Genomic DNA, 24728 nt, shown 5'->3' with positions numbered 1-24728 from the left:
GGCCCCGTCCCCAACACGCAGGGACAGGCGTGTACGTCTCCCCTGGCCCCGTCCCCAACACGCAGGGACAGGCGTGTACGTCTCCCCTGGCCCCGTCCCCAACACGCAGGGACAGGCGTGTACGTCTCCCCTGGCCCCGTCCCCAACACGCAGGGACAGGCGTGTACGTCTCCCCTGGCCCCGTCCCCAACACGCAGGGACAGGCGTGTACGTCTCCCCTGGCCCCGTCCCCAACACGCAGGGACAGGCGTGTACGTCTCCCCTGGCCCCGTCCCCAACACGCAGGGACAGGCGTGTACGTCTCCCCTGGCCCCGTCCCCAACACGCAGGGACAGGCGTGTACGTCTCCCCTGGCCCCGTCCCCAACACGCGGGGACAGGCGTGTACGTCTCCCCTGGCCCCGTCCCCAACACGCGGGGACAGGCGTGTACGTCTCCCCTGGCCCCGTCCCCAACACGCGGGGACAGGCGTGTACGTCTCCCCTGGCCCCGTCCCCAACACGCGGGGACAGGCGTGTACGTCTCCCCTGGCCCCGTCCCCAACACGCGGGGACAGGCGTGTACGTCTCCCCTGGCCCCGTCCCCAACACGCGGGGACAGGCGTGTACGTCTCCCCTGGCCCCGTCCCCAACACGCGGGGACAGGCGTGTACGTCTCCCCTGGCCCCGTCCCCAACACGCAGGGACAGGCGTGTACGTCTCCCCTGGCCCCGTCCCCAACACGCAGGGACAGGCGTGTACGTCTCCCCTGGCCCCGTCCCCAACACGCAGGGACAGGCGTGTACGTCTCCCCTGGCCCCGTCCCCAACACGCAGGGACAGGCGTGTACGTCTCCCCTGGCCCCGTCCCCAACACGCGGGGACAGGCGTGTACGTCTCCCCTGGCCCCGTCCCCAACACGCGGGGACAGGCGTGTACGTCTCCCCTGGCCCCGTCCCCAACACGCGGGGACAGGCGTGTACGTCTCCCCTGGCCCCGTCCCCAACACGCGGGGACAGGCGTGTACGTCTCCCCTGGCCCCGTCCCCAACACGCAGGGACAGGCGTGTACGTCTCCCCTGGCCCCGTCCCCAACACGCGGGGACAGGCGTGTACGTCTCCCCTGGCCCCGTCCCCAACACGCGGGGGTGTTTCAGAATCTGATCAGCAGCTAGTGAAGAAACAGCAGAAGCCCCTGTCATAATAAGCTGCCTAGACTAACATACTTGATGTAGCCATTGTGGAAGCCTTGGCAAAAACCATCAGTGGGCTATTTTCAGCATAATTCTGGATGAGTGGTGCTGGAAGAGCACCGCAGTTCAGGCAGCATCCAACGAGCAGCGAAATCTGACCTGATCGTACCAAGTGATGTCATTTCGCGGAGATATTTTAAATCAAACCATTCAGATTGCTGTGACAGAGCTCTGACTCAAAAGTTGGGACATTGCCACAGTGAGACAAGAACCCCTATTGAGATTCTAGATAGTAATTAGAAGCATGATGTCTCTTATCTCAGTGGCACTAATCTCAATAAGATACACCAAATATATACATCTAATCGAATAAGACTCGGGCATTCAGTTCAACTGGATCTACACTAGTGTTTTACACTTGACAAGGGCTTCCCCCTAACCTATTTCATCTGAAGCCCTCAGTAGGACTGTCTGTACCCTTGCTTTCCTTTAAATGCATCTCAACTATTTGCCTTAATGTCTTCATGTGGGAGAAAGTTCCAAATTCTCACCACCCTGTGAATTCTCCTGAATTCCATGTTGGATTCATTAATGCCTGTTTTGAACCTCATAACAAGTGGAACGATTTTATTTATCTGATCAAATGTCTTCATAACTTTAAAGACCTCTGTTAGATGACTCTTCCCTTTCACGAGAAATGAGACCCAACCTCTCAGTTTTAGTCTCTTGTACTCTCTCCAGTGTTTTTTCTGTCACATAACGATCAGAACTGGCCAACGTACTCCAAAGTCTAATCAAGCTTTGAGACAAGTTGAACATAATTTATTTGCTTTGGAACAAAACCAGTAATTGCTGACGGAACTCAGTAGGTCTGGCAGCATCTGTGGAGAGAAAGCAACGTTAATGTTTTGAGTCCATTGACTCAGCAGCAGAACTGTGTGTTTCTTAATGAGAGCTGAAGTTAGCTGGGAATGGGTCATCTGTGCTGAAAGCAGTCTGTGCGTTGTGGTAATTGGCCTCAGTGGGTGAGAATGGGTTGGCTGTGCTAAAATTAACCCATGTCACAACAGGACTGGGTGTGGGGTTAGTTTAAAAAAAAAGACATGGTGAATGTAATCAGGCTGTAGAGTTATTGAACTCCATGTTGCATGGTAGAAGCTGCAGGGTCCCCAAGTGGGAAATGAAGTGTTGTTCTTGTGCTTAGGCTTGTTGCAGCAGGTCTGTGACAGAGATGTTGGTGTGGGAACATGTGGGTGTTTCAAAGTGATAGGCGCCTGGAAGCTTGGGTTTTTTTTTAAATTGGGCACAACATAGGTATACCACAGAGCGCTCACCAAGTCTGCGTTTCATCTCCCCACTGTGGAAGAGATCACATTGTGAGCAGCAAATGTAGATTAATTGAAAGAAGTGCAGGTAAATCACTCCTTCACCTAGAAGGCCTGTCCGCAGCCTTGGAGACCGAGGAGGGAGGAGGTAGGAGGTGAATGGGTGGGTGGTTACAGGGCAAGGTGCCATGCGGATGTGGGGTGGTGCTGGGAGTGGAGGAGGAATGGACCCAGCATGTCCTGGGGGAAACAGTCCCTGCACAGTGTTGACAAAGGAGAGGAAGGGGATATGTGTCTGGTTGTAGCATCTCATTGGAGGGGATAAAAATGGCAGCCTACAATCTTTTAGATGCGGAGTCTGGTGGGATGGAAGTGAGGATCGGGGGACCCTATCATGGCTGTGGGAGAGAACAGAATGGGTATGGGCAGAAGTGCAGGAAATAGGTCAGGTATGGCTGAGAGACCTGTCAACCGTGGTAGCAGGCAATCCTCAGTTGAGAAAAGTAGGTGGATGTTTCTGTGGCCTCCCTGCAGAAGGTGGCATCATCAGAACAGATGCAACAGAGATGGAGCAACCGGGAGAATGGAATGGAATCCTTATAGGATGCGAGATGTGAAGATGTATAGCCAAGGTAACTGTGGAAGTCTATGGGTTTGTAGCAGATATAGGTGGCCAGCCGATCCCCAGAAATGGAACCAAAGATATCGAGGCCTGGAAGGGAGAAGTCAAGGTGTGGGCTGGGTGGAAGTTAATTGATAAATATTTCCACTTGGGAACGAGAGAGGGATGCACTGACCATGAGCCTTTATTCTTTCACAAGAATATTTGATGTGGCTTTTATCAACTGCCTTCTTGAAATCTAAGTACAGATGATCCACTGGTTCCATTCATTCCCAACTTGTGTTACCTCCTCAGAACTCAAGGATGAACATCTCACCTCCACAAAACCATGTTGACTGTACCTGATTATCTTGAACTCTCCAAGTGTCCTCCTCTACCCTCTTTAATAATAGCTTCAACCATTTTCCCCTATGACAGATGTTAAACTAGCCTCAGTTTTCTGTTTTCTGCCTCTCCCTTTTTGAATGAAGAAGTCACGTTTGTTCATTTGCATTGTGATGGGACCTTCCCTGAATCAGACAAAGTTTGCAAAATTAAAACCAATGCATTAACTGTCATTGGTTTTGATAGACACGACTCACTCGACCCGAGGATGCAGGCCTTATCAGAACCTGAGCACGTGTCAGCCCACAGCTGCAGCGATTTACTTCGTACCATTGCTGGGTGATTATGACTTTCCAGAGTTTCTCTTTCCCTGCCATTTTCTGATTTATCATTTCTACTGAGATGTTATGTATATTCTCTGTCATGAAGACTGATGTGAGTCGTGAATACTTTTATTAATTTCATGTGCCATTTCCCTACTTTCCTGAAAGGTTCAACACTCACTTTATTAACTTTTCTTGAAATATTTAGAGAAGCTCTTACTCTCTGTTTATATATTTATGGCTAGCTTACAGTCTTACTCGATTTTATTTTCTCTTTATTCAGTCTTGGATCGATTTTGCTGCTTTTTTTTTGTATTCTGACCAATCTTCTCACCTTCCACCTGCCTTTACAACATTGTATCTTTCTCTTTTCATTTCATGCTCTCTTTCACTTTCCAGGTAATCACTGATGGTGGGTCTATGCCTTATTTCTTTCTTAGTTATTGGAGCATGTCTATTCTACGTATTCTGAAAAATCCCCTTAAATGTTTGCCACTGTATGTCTATCGACTTATCTTTAGCAAATTCACTTCAGCCAGATGTCTTTTTATGGCCTCATATTTGCCCTTATTTAAATTTAGAATATTATCTTCACTCCTCACTCCTTCGTGGCTCAGTGGTTACCACTGCTGCCTCACAACACCTGGGTCCCAGGTTCGATTCCAGCCTCGGGTGACCGTCTGTGTGGAGTTTGCACATTCTCCCTGTGTCTGTGTGGGTTTCCTCCGGGTGCTCCAGTTTCCACCCACACTTTAAAGATGTGTAGGTCAGGTGAATTGGCCATGCTAAATTGCCCATAGTGTTAGGTGCATTAGTCAGAGGGAAATGACTTTGTGTGGGTTACTCTTTGGAGGGTTGGTGTGGATTGGTTGGGCAGAAGGTCTGTTTCCACACTGTAGGGAATCTAATCTAATCTAATCTAATCTAATACCGAATGTAAAATTCAGTCATGGTATGTTTGCTGCTACCTAGAAGCACCTTGTCTTATTGCAAAATACCACAATACCTTGAAATTTCATGTAGGAGATCCTACTGTGCTCAGTAGCCTTAAGTGCTGGTTACTTCAGAGTATTTTCACAGATTTAATTTGCCTGTGGTTGATTTTGAACTGATGAGAACTGAACACATTTGAAAGGAACAGCAGAGAATGACCCTCGATATTCAGGCAGCCAGCTCCTGAAGAGCCAACTGCCTGTTGGAGTTCCGGGCAGCCAGCATTGGAGATAACAAGTCTTATCAGTCACAATACCATCATATTTTCAATGTTATTGCTCCTAATTGCATGTGGGCACAAAGCCATTTGAAGTTATCCATTAACCAAGGTAAAATCCCAATCCCAAAAAGCACACATCCTGTATAGTTTGAAAACGCAGCTGGAATGTGTCTGAACGCCGACACTGCCATTGCCCTGGCCTGCAGTTCGTATCAAGAATAATTCCAAATGCTTTCACTTGCATAGTTTCAGTTTGAGGCCAGAAAGGTCCTTCTCAAAAGAGTTCAAAGTTTCTGAACTTTCAAAGGATTTATTGCAAGTCTTTTTAGTTAGGTGGTTACGCGAAACTGTCAGCAATGCTTCAGGCTGTGTTTGAAGAGTGTGGAGACATGGAGCTCAGAACCTCGGACAAGGTGTTGGGTTGAGCTGGCTTTCAGTGATTACAGAGGTTCTGCTTTCTGTCTTGGATCGTAAGTTGCAGATAAACCTGTGTTATAGCTATAATGGGAGGAATGGGCTGGTACTCCACTCCATCAGTCCCACCAAGATACAACTCAAAACACAATAAAAAGCTGAAGTACTGCTGGAAATCGGAAGCCAGTATCAGAAATCGCTGAGAAAACCGAGCATCTGTGGAGAGAAAGCAGAGTTAATGTTTCGGATTCAGTGACCCTTCAGATCTCTGAATATAACTTTCATCACTGAATTGTCTAATTGATTCCCTTTCATGTTATTTTTCAGAATGAAAGAGTTTTTTTGCCAAGCTTCTTCAATTAACTTAAAATAGTTTATTATAAGCAAAACTTATTCTTTAAAGAGAAGACTTAGCCTTAGATTTTCATTTTGGATTCAAATCGAGATTGCCACTTTCCAAAGTCTTGCATCAATGGTTCAGCTTTTTGGGGTTTATTAGGTAGTCAGCAATACTGGTATTTGAAACCTTTCTCAGGTTCCCAGGTATTTCTACTGAGGGAAGGAGAGACCTTTGCGGTATCCTTATTGATTACTCAGGTCTGGAACAGAAAACCAAGTCCAGAAATAGTTTTGAGGCAACTATTTGCATAGTTCCTGGTAGTCTTTTCAAAAACCATTTTTTTAAAGTAACTAAGCATCATAAACCTCATTTCTTATTTTTTTGAAAGCTTTGCTGGCCTTTTCTCCAAATTTAACTGATTTTCTGTGAACAACATCTGGCTTACAGCACACATTAAAACTTTGACTTTGTTTCCAAAAATAAACCTTATCAATGCTGGAAAATGTTGACACAGTTCAACTTCTGCCAGTTTTTCTCTTAGTTTTTAAATATTAATGTATATTTGCAATACATCGATATTGTAGTTCCCTACATCCCCCCCCAAATTAAATTGGAAAAGAAAGGTGAGGAGCCAATGGCATAATGGTAACTTCATTAGACTGCTAATGCAGAGCCCCGGATTAATGTTCTGGGGACATGGGAGATAGTGTGATTTGAATTCAGTAATAAACTGAACCAATGGCAACCATGTAATCACTGCGGATTGTTATTAAAAACCCATCTGTTTTCTCAATGTCTTTTGGGGAAGAAAATCTGTCATCCTTACCTGGTCTGACTGACATGTAACTCCAGACCCACAGCAATGTGGCTGACTCTTAATTAGCCTCTGAACAATTAGGGATGGGCATTAAATCCTGACTTGTCAACACCACCCAGATCCCAGGAATGAATGTAGATGTGCTTTCCGTTAATCACTGGATCGTTCCGTGCTCTGCAGCTGGTGATATACTTGTTGAAATAAAAACAAGGTGCTGGAGGTACTCAGCAGGTCTTGCTGCATCTATGGAAAGAGAAGTTTCATGTTTAATGTCAAGAGGAGGAAGGAAGCTTACATAAAACATTGAGGCGGCAAGGATCAGACAGGGCTCTAGAGGGTTTACAAGGTAGCCAGCAAGGAACTGAAGAATAGTCTTAGGAGAGATAGAAGGGGCATGAAAAAGCTTTAGCGTGTAGGATTAAGGAAAACCCCAAGACATTCTACACTGAAGTAAGGAACAAGAGGATGGCCAGAGTGAGGGTAGGGCTGATCAGGGATAGTGGAGGGAGCTTGCACCTGGAGTCGGAGGAGGTGGGGGAGGTCCTTAATGATCACTTTACTTCAGTATTCTCTACTGAGAGGGACCTTGACGCTTCTGAGGACAGCGTGAAACAGGCTGATATGCTCAAACAGGATTGATGTTAAGAAGATGAATGTGCTGAAAAGTTTGAAAGACATAAGGATAGATAAATCCCCTGGGCCAGCCAGGATATATCCTACGTTGTTACAGGAAGCGAGGGAAGTGATTGCTGCGCCTTTGGCAATGATCTTTGCTGCCCACTGGAGTAGTGCCAGATGATTTGAGGGTGGAAAATGTTATTCCCTTGTTCAAAAAAGGAAATAGGGATAAATCTGGGAATCCCAGGCCAGTCAGTTGTACGTCGGTGGTGGACAAATTATTGGAGGGGATTCTGAGAGACAGGATTTATGATTACTTGGAAAACATAGTCTGCATGGCTTTGTGAGGGGCAGGTCATGCCTCACAAACCTTATTGAATTCTTTGAGGATGTGACAAAACATGTTGATGAAGGTGGAGCAGTGGATGTGGTGTACATGGATTTTAGCAAAGCATTTGATAAGGTTACCCAAGGTAGGTTTATTCAAAAAGTAAGGAGGCATGGGATACAGGGAAATCTGGCTGTCTGGATACAGAATTGGCTGGTCCAGAGAAGACAGAGGGTGGTAGTTGATGGAATGTATTCAGCCTGGAGCTCGGTGACCAGTGGTGTACTGCAGGGATCTGTTGTGGGACCTCTGCTGTTTGTGATTTTTATAAATGACTTGGATGAGGAAGTGGAAGGGTGGGTTAGTAAGTTTGCCGATGACACAAAGGTTGATGGAGTTGTGGATAGTGAGGAGGGCTGTTGTAGGTTGCAGTGGGACATTGACAGGATGCAGAACTGGGCTGATAGGTGACAGATGGAGTTCAACCTGGAAAAGTGTGAAGTGATTCACTTTGGAAGATAGAATTTGAATGGAGAATACAGGGTACAGGGCAGGATTGTTGGTAGTGTGGAGGAACAGAGGGATCTTAGGGTCCATGTCCATAGATCCCTCAAAGTTGCTACCCACGTCGATAGGATTGTTAAGAAGGCGTATGGTGTGTTGGCTTTCATTAGCAGGAGGATTAAGTTTAAGAACAGTGAGATTATGATGCAGTTCTGTAGAGCCCTGGTTAGACCACATTTGGAAATTGTGTTCAGATCTGGTCGCCTCATTATAGGAGAGATGTGGAAGTTTTAGAGAGGGTGCAAGGAGATTTACCAGGATGCTGCCTGGACTGGAGGGTATGTGTTGTGAAGAAAGGTTGAGGGAGCTAGGACTTTTCTCATTAGAGCAAAGAAGGATGAGAGGTGACTTGATAGATGTGTACAAGATAATGAGAGGCATAGATAGCCAGAGACTTTTTCCCAGGGTGAAAATGTCTATCGCAAGGAGGCATAATTTTAAGGTGATTGGAGAAAGGTTTAGGGGAGATGTCAGAGGTAGGTTCTTTATACAGAGTGTAAGGTGCGTGGAATGCACTGCCAGCAGTGGTAGTAGAGTTAGAAACGTTAGGGACATTTAAGCGACTCTTGGATAGGCACGTGGATGATAATAAAATGAAGGGCATGTAGGTTAGTCTGATTTTAGAGTAGGATAAAAGGTCAGCACAACATCGAGGGCTGAAGGGCCTGTACTGTGCTGTGTCCTTTGTCTGTTTTTCTGTCAACAGTTGCTACTGGCCTGGGTATTTCCAGTTTTATTTCAGATTTAACAACAGCTGCAATATTTTGCTTGAATGCTTTTTTGAAATGCAGTCACAGTTTTTTGGTGTGGACCATTTGGTGACTGGGACAATGAACTCCATCTGAGGGTTAACCTCCTCAGCCTAGCAAGCCTGTCTGCAAATCATTCTCCTAAATACAACGAGAAACAGTCTGCCTACCATCCTCTAATTACTTGGAAACGGCCCTCTGGACATAGCGATTTCCACTCTATGTCAGAGGTGGAGGTAGCCGGACCAGCTTGTTGGCAGGTTTCGGGAAGTGGTGATCTCAGGGTTATATAGATGGCCTTCAGTGGGGACAAGAGGTGAGTTCTCTGAGAGGCAGGGGAGCTTTAACACCAAAGGTTAGGCAGTAACTAGGATCTTGGCCAAGTCCAGCTATCTTAGTACAAAGGAATTGGGCCATTCAGCCCATCAAGTCTGCTCCAACATTCAGTTCACTGATGGGTGCTGATTGTGCCACTTTCTTGTGCTATCCCCATATCCTGCATGGAAGAGAGACATCCTCAACCCTGAAGGACTGTCTAAGAAGTAGCAAGTAGTACTCTCTCAATGAATGTCCTGAACATGATCAATGGTTGAGTTTCCACAACCTCAGAGAATATTTAGTTTGTGGTATCAGAAGAAAGAGAAAGGAAAACCTGAATTTACAAAGCGAGGGCATCACAGAACACTTCCAGTCAATAATGCATGTCTCGAGGTGTAATCATCATTGCTAAATTTAGGAGCCAAATAAATGTGCACCAACTTGCCATGGATGGTGCTGGTGCTTGTCCTTGATTGGAATGGATTGATGGGAAGTTTGTTACTGTGCCCATGAAGGCAATGGGGAAGAACGTGTGTTGCAGTCCGTAATAGAGGTTTGTCTGATCTCTCTGTATACAGGCTGATGAAGGAGATGATGAGAATGCCCGGCCTCTCGCTGAATCCCTCTTACTGGCCATCGCTGACCTTCTCTTCTGCCCAGACTTCACCGTCCAGAGTCACAGGAAGTCTGGGCCGGTAAGACACACTCAGCAGCTTCCCGCCACTTCATTATTGGAGTTAATTTTGTGTTTGTCAAAGTGAAGGATATTAATGCTGGAGAATGGCACTTTCTTCGTCTCAGAATCTGCTGGAAAAGCTCAGCAGGTCTGGCAGCACCTGTGGAGAGATATCAGAGTTAACATTTCTGAAGAAGGGTCACTGGACCTGAAGCATCAACGCTAATTTCTTTCCACAAATGTTGCCAGACCCGCGGAGTTAGAGCATAGAACATTACATCACAGTACAGGCCCTTCAGCCCTCGATGTTGCGCCGTCCTGTAAAACCAATCTGAAGCCCATCTTACCTACACTATTCCGTTCTCGTTCATATCCCTATCCAATGACCATTTAAATGCCCTGTAAAGTTGGCGAGTCTACTACAATTGCAGGCAGTCCATTCCACGCTCCTATTACTCTACGAGTAAAGAAACGACCTCTGACATCTGTCCTATATCTATGACCCCTCAATTTGGAGATATGGCCCCTCATGCTAGCTATCACCATCTGAGGAAAAAGGTTCTCTGTCCACCCTATCTAACTCTCTGATTATCTTAAATGTCTCAATTAAGTCACCTTTCAACCACCTTCACTCCAATGGAAATAGCCTCAAGTCCCCAGCCTTTCCTCATAAGACCTTCCCTCCATACCAGGCAACATCCTAGTAAATCTCCTCTGAACCCTTTCCAAAGCTTCCACATCCTTCCTGTAATGCGGTGACCAGAACTGTACGCAATGCTCCAAGTGCGGCCGCAACAGAGTTTGTACAGCTGCAGCATGACCTCATGGTTCTACAACTCAATCCCTATAGCAATAAAAGCTAACACACTGTTTGTCTTCTTAACAATCCTATTAACCTGGGTGGCAACTTCGAGGGAACTATATACATGGACAGGACACTGAGGTCTCTCTGCTCATTTACACTACCAAGAATCTTACCATTCGTCCAGTAGTCTGAATATCTGTTGCTCCTTCCAAAGTGAATCACCTCTCACTTTTCCGCATTAAACTCCATTGGCCACCTTTCCACCTAGCTCTGCAGTTTATCTATGTCCCTCTGTAAACTACAACATCCTTCGTCACTATCCACAGCTCTACTGACCTTAGTGTCATCTGCAAATTTACTAGCCTGCCCTTCTATGCTCTCATCCAGTTCGTTTCTAAAAATTACAAACAGCAATGGCCCCAAAACAGATCCTTGTGATACGCCACTAGTAACTGAACTCCAGGATGAACATTTCCCATCAGCCACCACCCTCTGTCTTTTTTCAGCTAGCCAATTTCTGATCCAAACTGCAAAATCACCCTCAATCCCATGCCTCCGTATTTTGCGCAGTAGCCTACCCATGGGGAAATCGTATCAAATGCCTTGCAGAAGTCCATAAACACCACACCAACAGCTTACCCTCATCCACCTGTTTGGTCACCTTCACAAAGATCTCAATAAAGTTTGTGAGGTACAACCTACCCTTCACAAAACCGTGTTGACTATCCCTAATCAACTTATTCCTATCGAGATGATTATAAATCCTATCTAATGTAACTTTTGCCACCGCTTTACCTACAACTGAAGTCTTTCCAGCAATTTCTGTATTTGTTTTTGTTTCTGATTTCCAGCATGGTTCTCGATCATTAATAGTCTTCACTTCTATTGACTCGTAAGTAGTGTTTTACAGGTCATTCCCACGTGCACTGTTTAAAGAAAACATTCTTCATCACATCTCCTATTTCTCGCCCCCAAAGCTTCACATTTGTGTCAACAAATAGAAACCGTTTTCCCTTACTTAAATCTGTCCTAAACTTGTATCAGTCGATCAACTCTCCCCTCAATTCCTTTGCTCCAAGGAGAAGAAAGTGAGGACTACTGAAGAGCTTATGCTCAAAACATCGACTCTCCTGCTCCTCGGGTGCTGCCTGACCGGCTGTGCTTTTCCAGCACCTCACTTTTTGACTCCAAGGAGAGCAACCCATCCCTAGAACCATTCTTGTAAATCCTCTCCACCCTTTCAAGGATCGTCCTAAATTGTGGCAACTCGTGTGGGATATAAAGTTTTAGTTTTGGCCTAACCGGAACTGTATAAAAATTCAACATAACTTCCTTACCTTTGCATGGAGAGTGAAAGATTTCTGGTGATGAATACCATCAAGGGATATGGAGACGTATGGCAATATAGGATTGAGGTAGATGATTTACTATCTAGAATGACAGAGCAAGCTTGTAGGCCTGAATGGCCACTTCTCTGATGTTCCCATGTACCCAATATACCTCTGTTAATGAAGCCCAAGATTTCACACAGTTTGCTAACCACTTTCTCAGTGTGTCCTCTCACTTTCGAAAATGGATGCCCATGACCACTCAGATCGGTCTGTCCTTCCTACTTGCTGCCTGACCCAATCCCTTCTCCATGATGGATCAGCCTGCATTTCTGTGTATTCAATTCAATCTGCCACCTGCCTGTCCATTCTCCAGGCCTGTCGTGTCCTGTTACAGTCAGTTAAAATTGTCCTCCTTTCTGAATTTGAAATTGAGACATTGAAATGTTGTTTAATATTCCAATACCCAAGTCATTTATTGATATCAAAGAAGCACTGACCGTTTTAGAGCCCCACCATCCAGCACTCTGTAGTACCATGCACCTCCCTGCAAACCAATACTTTATTACATTGGACACTGACCCCCCCCCTATTCCTTGAGCCTCAGTTTTGTGAACCATCCTCTTCTGTGGAATATTGTCAAACGTTTCCTTAAAAGCCAAACTGACAACAATCACCACCACATGCCCTTCATCCACATTCTCTGTTTCTTCATTAGGCATTTCAATTTGATTAATCGCACAAGATCTGTATTTACAAATTTGTGCTGGCTCTCCTAAATTAACTCAGACTTCTCAAGACATTTCTTGATTTTTTTTTCTCAAAGATGATGCCCCTTAAACCTTACCCACCACTGATGTAAACTGATTGACCTATGGTTACTCGGTAAGATCTTGCATCCTTTCATGAATTCAAGTGTCACATTTGCCAATTTCCAATTCTTTGGTACCTCCCCTGTATCTTGTGAAGATTAGGAAGATTATAACCAGCCTTTCCACTACCTCTGACTCCTTCAGCAAACTCTGAGCACCCACCCGAAACATAGCAGCCTTTCCAGCACATTCTGCCCATCCATTTTCATGCCATCCATTACCTGTACGATCTCAGCTTCTAATGATATTTGCCAGCATCGTTTTTTTCAGGTTCAACTGTGAATGTGTGTGGTGGGTGGCATGTGCGATGGCCTTTTGTTGTGCTTTGAGAGTCAGTGTTGCGACAGACTGCTTGTTCTTCCTTTCACCAATGTGCTGACTTTTGGTGGAATGATCCACTCATGCCTGCTGGTCACTAACTTATCACCATTTTCAGCCCATCGAAGGGAGCAGGCCACTTGCCCACTGAGAGGAATTCAGTTCTCCCAGCAGACACAGCCACGCCCTCTGAATAGTGAACTGTTTTGCTATCACCAGCGAGTCCTGACACCAAATGTCTTTGATGGGGATAGTGTAGAGGGAGCTTTACTCTGTATTTAACCCCAAGTTGTATCTGTCCTGAGTGTGTTTGATGTATGAAAGAAGATCTGTCTGTATCTAACACTCTGCAATTGATAATTGATGTTGGCAGTGAGTGCTTGGTGTGATTCAAGGACCCATTCATGACATATTATACCCCACTGCCTGCTAAACTCAATACATTTCTGGTTGATGATAGTGGACAGAAGGAGAGTGTCGTGTGCTGGATGGTACAGGATGTCCCTGCTCACTAACTGGTTTTATTTATCCCCGTCAGGAAACTGCTGAGGATCTGCACTGTATCGACAGCTGTGAGTACATCTGGGAGGCTGGGGTAGGATTTGCCCATTCTCCTCCTCACAGCTACATCCACGACCTAAACAGGTGAGGACCCAGCTCCATGTAAAGGTGTGGGTCTGATTTGACATTCACTTGGCCTTGGAATCTCCTGCAGGCAGTGCTCTGAGTGGGCCGTGACTGGATTTGACTGGAGGGGCGGGTAACTCGAGATGAAATAAAATGTAGGCACAAATCTAAATTCTTGTTCTGCTAGCTAATTTGGGGTTTGAGTAATTCACCTCTTGAGTCTCCAAAGCCTCTCCTCCATCTTAAAGGCACAATACTCTCCACTTCTCCAAGTGGGTGCGGTGCCAGTAACACTCGCGAAACTCAACTCCATCCAGAACAAAACAGCCCCCGTTTGATTGGAACTCCATCCACCGCCTTCAACTTTCATTTCTTCCACCTCCGATGCTCAGTAGCAGCAAGGTGTACCATCTACAAGATGCACTGCAATAACTCATCAAGGCTCCTTCAACAGCACCTTCCAAGTCAGTGACCTCTACCTATCTAGAAGGACAAGGAAAGCAGATTGTTGGGAATGCTACCTGCAAATTCCTCTCCAAGTTGCTGACCATCCTGTCTTGGAACTCTGTTGTCTTTCCTTAAATGTCACTGGAATGTTTTTCCCGAACAGCATTGGTCCATGTGGACTGCAGTGGTTCAAGGAGGTAACCTACCATCACCACCTCCAGGGATGGACAATGCATACTGGCCTTGTCAGCAACACCCAGGTCCCATGAAGAAATTTAAAAACAAAATTGGTTTTAAAATTTGAAATCCTGTGGTGGGATTTGATATCACATTCTCTCTGGATTACTGCAATCTGAAAGATTCATGATAAAACAAAAAATATCCGCAGTCATCGCTGTTCTGGTCTCCTCTGCAAAAACCCATTAAACACTGGGGAGAGTGGTTTTCAAGTTTTTGAGAGGATGGGAAAGATTGAGAAGGCTCTTTTCCTTTGGAAAGGGCAAGGCATGGTATTTCTTGTTTAAAGTCTTTAGTTCAATGTGGAGATGCTGTTTCCATTAGTAGAGTCCAGAATAAGAGGCGTGAATATAAGTTCATTACTCTTAGATCAAATACAGAATTGAGTACTGATCTGAATATGGTCCTTGCTGTCGCAGTAACTGATTGAGGCAGAGTATATATACAGAATGGGAGGCCTGTGCTGACAAGAGGGAGAATTGAGTGGATTAATACAGGACAGGGTGGGAAGAAGTGATTAAAATAGGAGTTCTGGGGTTTAGGCACCAGCCCAGACCTGTGAGCTGAAGGGCTGTTATTGTGCTCTAATTCTCTGGAAGGGTCATGGTGAGCACTGGTGGGATGAGTTGGGTGATTGAGGTATTAAAACTTGATACCCCTATCCCTCCCTCACCGCGCTTGTCTCTTGTTCCCACAGGACAGAGCTTCTGAAGCTGCTGCTGACTTGTTTCTCCGAGGCTGTGTATCTCCCACCCACCACCGAGGGAAACATTCTCAACCCCTGGGTCCAGTTCTTCTGCTCGACAGAGAACAGGTGAGGACCAGGTAGGAGAAGGAGCTATCCAAAGTGCTGTGGGGCTGCTGTGAGTGTTTTTATTGAGGTACTCTCCCACTCCCCCCTCCTCTCCCACGACCCCTTTCTTGAAGCCTTCTCTGATCACGTTCCCATCCATATTTTTCAGATTGGTAGGGAGAGGGATTTCAGATCTGATTGTTCAGGAGTGAGTGTGCTGAGATGGATAAAGGCCCCCCAGTTACAGCCCAGATTAGGTGGTGGTACCCACTGAGAGTCTACTCCATTTGGAGGTTTTGAGAAGTTTGCCATGGCTCACTTACCTTCATAAGATTTAGGTGCATCACCCCGGCAGACACACCAATGCTGTACTGACAGAGTTGGAGGTGCACTGTTTGAAGGTGCCATCAGTTCGACGAGACATTAAACCAGAGGCATGTTTGTACTTTCAGGGAGTGTGGCATTCCAAGGAATTTACTCCCACCAGCTTGAGGGGAATTAGGGATGGGCAATAGGTTTTATTCTCACATGTCCTCAAGCACAGAAGTCCATGAGTACAGTGAAAAGTTGATAATGTTGCTTCCCGTGGCGCCATCTTAGATACAAAGTACATAGGTACAAGTCTTAGATACAAAAAGTGGAAGAAAAAGGAAAAGTTGCTTTACCTAACAGTGATTCATAGAATAAGTTAGAAATAAGGCATAGTTAAAAGGATAAGCATTACAGTCCGATAAACAGATTACAGAAAAAAGTTACACCATAGTAGATCAAGCCTTGGCCTAGTTGTGACGTCCACACCTTGTGAATAAATAAAGTGTGGCTGGACCAAGGACTCTTTGTGCAGTGCTATCCTGCTGTTGCAATGATTAACATCCTGTAAGGTTGAGTGAAATGGGAGTTGATGGGAAGGGTGAGGGCAGTAATAAATTAAAAATACTATATATGAATGCACAAAGCATTAGAAATAAGATGGATGAGTTTGAAGCTCTTTTGGAAATTGGCAGATACGATATTGTGGGGATAACTGAGACATGGCTTCAAGTGGACAGGGCCTGGGAAATGAATATTCAAGGCTATACGTGCTATCGTAAGGATAGACTGACGGGCAGAGGGGGTGGGGTTGCCATCTTGGTAAGGGATGATATTCAGTCCCTTGTGTGGGGGGACCTAGAATCAGACGATGTAGAGTCAGTGTGGATAGAGCTGAGAAATTCTAAGGGTAAAAAGACCCTCTTGGGAGTTATCTACAGGCCCCCAAACAGTAGTCTGGATGTCGGATGTAAGTTGAATCAGGAGCTGAAATTAGCCTGTCGCAAAGATGACCTACAGTTGTTATGGGTGAGTTCAACATGCAGGTAGACAGGGAGAATCAGGATGGTATTGGACCTCAAGAAAGAGACTTTGTGCAGTGCCTCAGATGGATTCTTAGAACAGCTGGTGCTGGAGCCGACCAGGGAGAAGGCAATTCTGGATCTGGTATTGTGCAACGAACCAGAATTGGTCAGAGACCTCGAAGTGAAGGAGCCGTTGGGAAGTAGTGACCATAATACAATAAGCTTCAATCTGCAATTTGAGAGGGAGAGGGTACGATTGGAAGTGACAATATTTCTGTTGAATAAAGGGAACTATGGAGCTATGAGGGAGGAGCTGGCCAAAGTTCAATGGTGCAATACCTTAGCAGGGATGACAGTGGAGAAACAATGGCAGATATTTCTGTGTATAATGCAGAAATTGCAGGATCAGTTCATTCCAAAAAGGAAGAAAGATCCCAGGAGGAGGTATGGGTGGCTGTGGCTGACGAGGGAAGTTAAGAAACCTATAAAGTTAAAAGAGAAAAGGTATAACATAGCAAAGATAAGTGGGAAAACGGAGGACTGGGAAGCTTTTAAAGAACAACAGAGGATTACTAAGAAGGAAATACGCAGAGAAAAAATGAGGTACGAAGGTAAACTGGCCAAGAATATAAAGGAGGATAGTAAAAGTTTTTTTAGGTATGCGAAAGGCAAAAAAATGGTTAAGACTAAAATTGGACCCTTGAAGACAGAAACAGGGGAATATATTACGGGGAACAAAGAAATGGCAGAAGAATTGAATTGGTACTTCAGATCTGTGTTCACTGGGGAAGACACAAGCAATCTCCCTGAGGTAACAGTGGCTGAAGGACCTGAACTTAAGGGAATTTATATTTGCCAGGAATTGGTGTTGGAGAGACTGTTAGGTCTGAAGGTTGATAAGTCCCCGGGGCCTGATGGTCTACATCCCAGGATACTGAAGGAGGTGGCTCGAGAAATCATGGATGCGTTGGTGATTATTTTCCAGAGTTCGATAGATTCGGGATCAGTTCCTGCGGATTGGAGGGTGGCTAATGTTGTACCACTTTTTAAGAAAGGTGGGAGAGAGAAAGCAGGGAATTCTAGACCAGTTAGTCTGACCTCAGTGGTGGGAAAGATGCTGGAGTCTGGATGAAATTACGACACATCCGGATGGTAGTAACAGGATAGGTCAGAGTCAGCATGGATTTATGAAGGGGAAATCATGCTTGACTAATCTTCTGGAATTTTTTGAGGATGTAACTCTGAAGATGGACGAGGTAGATCCAGTAGATGTAGTGTACCTGGACTTTCAGAAAGCTTTTGATAAAGTCCCACATAGGAGGTTAGTGGAATTAGGGCACATGGTATTGGGGCAAAGTACTAACTTGGATTGAAAGTTGGTTGGCTGATCGGAAACAAAGAGTAGTGATAAACGGCTCCCTTTCGGAATGGCAGGCAGTGACCAGTGGGGTACCACAGGGATCAGTACTGGGACCACAGCTTTTTACAATATATGTTAATGATATATAAGATGGTATTAGCAATGACATTAGGAAATTTGCTGATGATACTAAGCTGGATGGCAGGGTGAAATGTGATGAAGATGTTAGGAGATTACAGGGTGACCTGGACAAGTTAGGTGAGTGGTCAGATGCAGTTTAATGTGGATAAATGTACGGTTATCCACTTTGGTGGCAAGAACAGGAAGGCAGATTACTACCTCAATGGAATCAGTTTAGGTAAAGGGGCAGTACAGAGATCTGGGTGTTCTTGTACACTAGTCAATGAAGGTAAGCATGCAGGTACTGCAGGTAGTGAAGAAGGCTAATAGCATGCTGGCCTTCATAACAAGAGGAATTGATTGTAGAAGCAAAGAGATTCTTCTGCAGCTGTACAGGGCCCTGGTGAGACCACACCTGGAGTACTGTGTGCAGTTCTGGTTTCCAAATTTGAGGAAAGACATTCTGGCTCTTGCGGGAGTGCAGCGTAGGTTCACGAGGTCAATTCCTGGAATGGCGGGATTACCTTACACTGAAAGACTGGAGCGACTGGGCTTGTATACCCTTGAGATTAGGAGACTGAGAGGGGATCTGATTGAGACATATAAGATTATTAAAGGATTGGACACTGGAGGCAGGAAACAGGTTTCCGCTGATGGGTGAGTGCCGAACCAGAGGGCAATGCGTAAAAATACGGGGTAGACCATTTAGGACAGAGATGAGGAGGAACTTCTTCACCCAGAGAGTGGTGGCTGTGTGGAATGCTCTGCCCCAGAGGGCAGTGGAGGCCCAGTCTCTGGATTCATTGAAGAGTTGGATAGAGCTCTCAAGGATAGTGGAATCAAGGGTTATGGAGATAAGGCAGGAACAGGATACTGATTAAGGATGATCAGCCATGATCATAATGAATGGTGGTGCAGGCTCGAAGGGCAGAATGGCCTACTCCTGCACCTATTGTCTATCCAATAGAACCATCTTGTCCCTGGTATTGGGTTTGACTGAATCCATGGGAGCGTTTTTCCCCGGAGTCTCTACCCACCTCTGATTTGCTGGTGCTTCTTGATCCTTCAGTTAGTCAAACGCTGCCTTACTATTAAGGGCAGCTACCCTCATCTCTCCCTTTGTCCTTGTCTGAGTCATAACGGTCACGAGGCCTGAGAATTGCTGAACAGAATCTTTGTGATAGTGTTACTTTTTGACTCTAACAGAACAGAATTTGTCACAGTACCTTGCATACTATCTTGCTAAAAGTGGCAACATGGTGGCTCAGTGGTTAGCACTGCTGCCTCGGATTGCCAGAGACTGGGTACAATTCCACCCTCAGGCCACTGTCTGTGTGGAGTTTACACGTTCTTCCTCCAGGTGCTCTGGTTTCCTCCCACAGTCCAAAGCTGTGCAGGTTAGGGTGGATTGGCTGTACTAAATTGTTGATAGTGTCCAGGGATGTACAGGCTGGGTGGGTTAGCTTTCGGAAATGTGGGCTTACAGGGATAGGGTAGAGGAAGTGGGTCTGGGTGGGATGCTGTCAGTGTGCTCCATGGCCTGAATAGCTTGATTCCATACTGTAGGGATTCTGTAGATTATAAGTTAACAATAAGCATTGATTTGGACCCAGCCAGTCTTGCACTACATGTGGTTACTGTTTGATCCTTGACCCTCTCAGACTCTCTGCAGTCATGTTTGATACTGACCCTCCAGGAACCAGTACTTGATGCCTCTTCCTTTCTTCTGGTATGCTGCACTCTTTCTCACCTAGACACGCACTGTTTGTACAGTTAGGTATTCTCTCAACTCTCTAACTTGGCCATGGTTGATTGCTGTCTTTCAGACATGCACTGCCGCTGTTTACCTCACTGTTGAACATTGTGTGTGCGTATGACCCTGTGGGATATGGCATCCCCTACAACCACCTCCTCTTCTCCGACTACCGGGAGCCCCTGGTGGAGGTGGCTGCCCAGGTCCTCATTGCGACACTGGACCACGATGCTTCAACCAGCCTCAGCCCATCTGTGGATGGGACCACAACAAGCACGGCCATGGACGATACAGAGGTAGGACATTCGGCACGAGCCCCTACTGCGATTGTTTCCTTCACTATAATCTCAGTGCTTCCAGTATGCACATTGTCAAGATTTGTAGGAAACTTTTGGCTGGTGAGTATCCCCTCTGATTTGGGGACACGTCAGGACCTTCTGTCCCCACCCTCTTCCTCATTAACTCATTGATCATGCTGGAAAGGAAGCTGTCGCTATGCTGTTTACTTTTGCCTGTGTGACCAGTATTTTTGCTGGGAGCTCTGACAGTGATTACCAGCAGGTAGCTGACCTCTGTGAAGAGGTACAGGATTAATAACATGGTGGAGCTGGCTGAGGGGTCCTCCTTCTATTCCTCATCCCTAACCCAAAGGTTGAAAGTAGATGTGCACCGGCTTGGTCAACTCAATTGTTAATATCTTATAAATTCTTCCCGTACCTAATATGTTGAAGGGAATGACTTAAACAAGTGTTTAATATTGTTTAGTTAATTATGAAAGGGGACTCCTGGCGTGCTTGTGGTGTAATGAGCTTATCTCTGGGCGAGGAGGTCTGGGTTCAAGTTCCCTCCCACTTCCAGGAGGTGTAACATAATATGCCCAAACAAGATGCTTACATATTTAGATGTGTGTAGTTCCCAGGTGCATTTGACACTTTCCCCCTTACTGATTACATTCTGATTTAATCCCCGAATTTACTTTTCAGTTACAGTACGCTAGTGGGCTGTTAGATTTTTGTTAATTTCAGTTACAGTGTGATGGTGGGCTGTTAGATTTTTATTAATTTCAGGTTCTTTTGAAAGTGGTGCCTCCTTGAGCTGCTTTATTTTTGTTTTGATTAGTTACATTTGTTCAATCCCTGCATAAGTGTATTTAGATGTCTGCAACATTTTAGTTTAAAATTCTCCTTTAAAATTTGGAATAAAGCTTTAGTGCCCCTAAGGTGCTGTTCTTATTTTTATTTGATTTGATTAAATTTAGGTTTGTGGACAAAACATTCCCTGGCAGTGTGTATAAATCGTGAGGGTGTGATTGTTTGAATGGTAATATAAGGTCTGTGGCAAATAATAACCAGCCTCCACAAGGTATTCTAGTTGTGATGAATGTTTCTTTAATATGCTTACTAGTCTATAACGCTGCAGTCACTTTCCCTCTGGGACCATCTACAAGGTCAGAAATTAGTACCATGTTTGTCAGTGCTCTCCCACAAAGTCATCAGGAAAGGAAGGTGAATTTAAGAGTCTTGGAAATGGTTACATATCCCTGAATATAGCATTAATTTCTTAAATGGTGAGGTGCTGAGAAATGGCAGGCTCCAAAGGGACTTAGGTGTCCTTGTTGGTGAGTCTTTGAAAGTTAACAGTTCGCAAATGAGAAGGCAGATGGTATGTTGGCTCTTAATTCAAGAGGATTTGAATATGGGAGTAAAAAATCCTTCTCTGACTTATGCAGAGCCTTGGTGAGACTACACCTGGAGTAAGAGTCAAGCAGTGTGGTGCTGGAAAGTCACAGCAGGTCAGGCAGTATCCGTGGAGCAGCAGAGTCGATGTTTTGGACTGAAGCTCTATTCAGGAATGTTCCTGATGAAGAGCCTGGTCTGCTGTGGTTATCCAGCACCACACCTTTTGACTCTGATCTCGAACATCTGCAGTCTTCTGTTCTCCTACATCTGGAGTAAGATATGCAGATTTAGTCTCCCTACCTAAGGCAAAAGGTAGAGACTATAGAATGGGTTTACATTCTCTAATGTTTAGAAGAATGAAGTGATCCCACTCAAATGCACAATTCTTACAGAGGGCTTGACAGGATAGATACGGGAGGGGGGGGTGCTCCCCATTGAGTATTCGGAATCTAGACTCAAAATAAGAGGCAGGTCACTGCGATTAGGAGGTGTGTCTTAACACACAGGATGGTGAATCTTGGGAATTCAGTGACCTTGAGGGCAGTGTGAGCTCATCATTGATGTTTACAAGTGCGTTGGAGGGATGATTTAAATATAACAGACAGAATATTAGAATGGGCAGGGATATGGTGTTCACTCCAAACTGTCTCATTTATCTTTTACAGCCTCTTGGCCCAGAGAATCTGTTTGTCAACTACTTGTCTCGAATACATAGGGAGGAGGTAAGTTTCCTTCATTAGTCTGCATTAACAAGGAAAGCTTAGTACACAGGAGGTGAGAGCTCCTTTGATGTAACACTGTGAGACGGACAAACTGATCTAACAGTGACCCAGTTAGTGCAGAGCCAGGTCTGAGCAAACTGAGCATCTTTAATTCAATTCAATGGAAGTGTGCAGTTTCAGGCGCATGTAACAAGGTCAGCCTTGGACAAAAAATGGCACCCCAACCGAAGGAGGAGGTATGAGAGTATGTAACTAAAGACTTGGCCAAAAGGGCAGAGAGGGAGGCAGAGGGAATTTGGAACTTAAGGCCTCAGTGGCTGAAGGCATAGGCATCAATGTTGTGGTGATAGAGTTGGCAAAAAGCCAGAATGGGAGGCGAGCGGAGCACAGAGAAGGGCTCAACGAGGTTATACCTCAATGGAGGCCTCAAGATATTGAGGGTCTGGGCTCAACGATGAGAATTTAAACGCTGGCACTTTGAAGGATCAAAGCCAGTTGTGGTCTGCCCGTTCAGAGATGAGTTTGGATACAGGCAGCTGAGTTTTTGGATCAAGTTACGTTTACAGAGAATAGAAGATGAGATGCTGAGTAGGAGAGCATTGTAATTGTAAAGTGAGGAAATAACAAATTCATACGTGAGGGTTCCAGCAGACAGCTGCTGAGGCAGAGCAGAGGTAGATAATGTTGAGATGGCAAACATACTTGTCATTGCTCGTGACGTAATCTGATACTGGGTCACTCCCTTAGTGAATGGCAAAGTGGTTAACGATGGGCGTAGATACTGGAACAGCAGTTTCATTGATCCTGACAATGTGTATCAGAAGCATCGAGTCACATTGCACTCCATCCCTCAAAAGATTGTACTGAGGATGTACACAGGTGAAATAGTACCTTTAAACTTCAGTGTGAATGTTCAGTTATACACTCCATTTGAAGGTTTGTCTTGGTACATTACCAAAGGAAATTTTCCAGCTTATTGGGAAGAACGTGGTTGAAGAAAATCAAACTTAACTGGGCTGAAGTAAATTGCTCATCAGATTTGGAGTCTGATGTAACACATTCTAAATAAACAAGCCCATTGTTTTCAGTTGGAATCTGGGAAGCATGGAAAAGGTCTCTGTCAAATTGAATATCAAGGATGAGAATCAAGTTTGAGATTTTGGAGAAGGTTTGAAGCTTGGGTTGTCGGTTTGCTTGCTGAGCTGGTGGGTTTGTTCTCCGGCGTTTCGCCACCAAGCTCGGTAACATGATCAGTGAGTCTCCGGTGAAGCGCGAGTGTTCTGTCCCTCTTGCTATTTATGTAGCTTAGTTTGTTGTAGTGGGCGATATCATTTCAGGTTCTGTTTCTGAGAGGTGGGTAAATGGGGTCCATAACGATGTGTGTGTTAGCAGAGTTCTGGTCTGAATGCCAGGCCTCTAGGAATTCCCACGTGTGTCTTTGTTTAGCCTGTCCCAGGATGAATGTATTGTCCCAGTTGAACTGGTGTCCCTCTTTGTCTGTGTGTATGGATACTAGTGATAGTTGGTGCTCATATATCCTGGTGGCTAGTTTCCTGCCTGTCTGCCTAGTGTAACGTTTGGTGCAGTCCTTGCGGAGTATTTTGTATATGACGTCCGTTCTGCAGGTTGTTGTTATGGGGTCCTTTAAGTTCATCAGTAGCTATTTCAGTGTGGTGATAGGTTTGTGGGCCACCCTGATGCCTGGGGGCCGGAGTAGTCTCCTAGTTATCTCTGAAATGGCTTTGATGTATGGCAGGGTGATAGAATCTCTGGGCGTGTGGTGTCTTCCTGTTTTGGTCCGTTGTGCAGGAATCAGTTACCCAATAAGCGCAGTCTACCAATTTCTGCACAACAGACCAAAACAGGAAGACACCACATGCCCAGAGATTCTAGTCACCCTGCCATACATCAAAGCCATTTCAGAGATAACTAGGAGACTACTCCAGCCCTTAGGTATCATGGTAGCCCACAAACCTACCACCACACTGAAACAGCTCCTGATGAATTTAGAGGACCCCTCAGCCAGCTGAACAAGCGTCGATACAAAATACCTGCAAGGGTCACAACAAACATTACATGGGGTAGACGGGCAGGAAACTAGCCACCAGGATTACATGAGCATCAACTATCACTGGTTCCCATACCCACAGAACAAAGAGGGACACTAGGATAGACACACGAATAGGAGAGAGTTAGAGGAATATGGGCTAAATGCTGGCGAATGAGACAAGATCAGGATGTCTGGTTGGCACGGATGGGTTGAACCGAAGGGTCTGTTTGCGTACTGTGTGACTCTGACACTAATCCGCTCACTGGCGAATATGAAATGAAGCAGAAAGGCTCCATCCTGGCTGGACAATCACAAAGTTAAACCAGAGGACAGGGGAAGATCAACTGCTGACATTGAAGACCAAAAAATCTGTGCTTCCTGAAAAGTTAATCTCTTCTGGTACATTTCAAACAAGTTCTCCAGAATAAGGAAGCAGCAGCACTCGATGCTGTGAGTTTACTCAGCTTGATGCTCCTTTAGCATG

General features: G+C 45.4%; 1 protein-coding gene across 4 annotated transcripts in view; it reads left to right on the top strand.

Moving 5' to 3' along the window:
* LOC140463813 (protein HID1) overlaps window positions 1-24728 on the top strand; it is a 101785-nt gene that overhangs the window by 28515 nt on the left and 48542 nt on the right. For all 4 annotated transcript variants that reach the window (XM_072558161.1, XM_072558160.1, XM_072558163.1 and 1 more), the window contains exons 4-8: window positions 9702-9818; window positions 13661-13767; window positions 15131-15247; window positions 19867-20089; window positions 22138-22194. In XM_072558161.1, the coding sequence (XP_072414262.1) occupies window positions 9702-9818; window positions 13661-13767; window positions 15131-15247; window positions 19867-20089; window positions 22138-22194 (621 nt within the window). The remainder of the gene's footprint in view (window positions 1-9701; window positions 9819-13660; window positions 13768-15130; window positions 15248-19866; window positions 20090-22137; window positions 22195-24728) is intronic.

Source organism: Chiloscyllium punctatum, chromosome 39 (assembly GCF_047496795.1).
Source record: "Chiloscyllium punctatum isolate Juve2018m chromosome 39, sChiPun1.3, whole genome shotgun sequence".
Lineage (NCBI taxonomy): Eukaryota > Metazoa > Chordata > Chondrichthyes > Orectolobiformes > Hemiscylliidae > Chiloscyllium > Chiloscyllium punctatum.
This window is presented reverse-complemented; position numbering and strand designations above follow the sequence as displayed.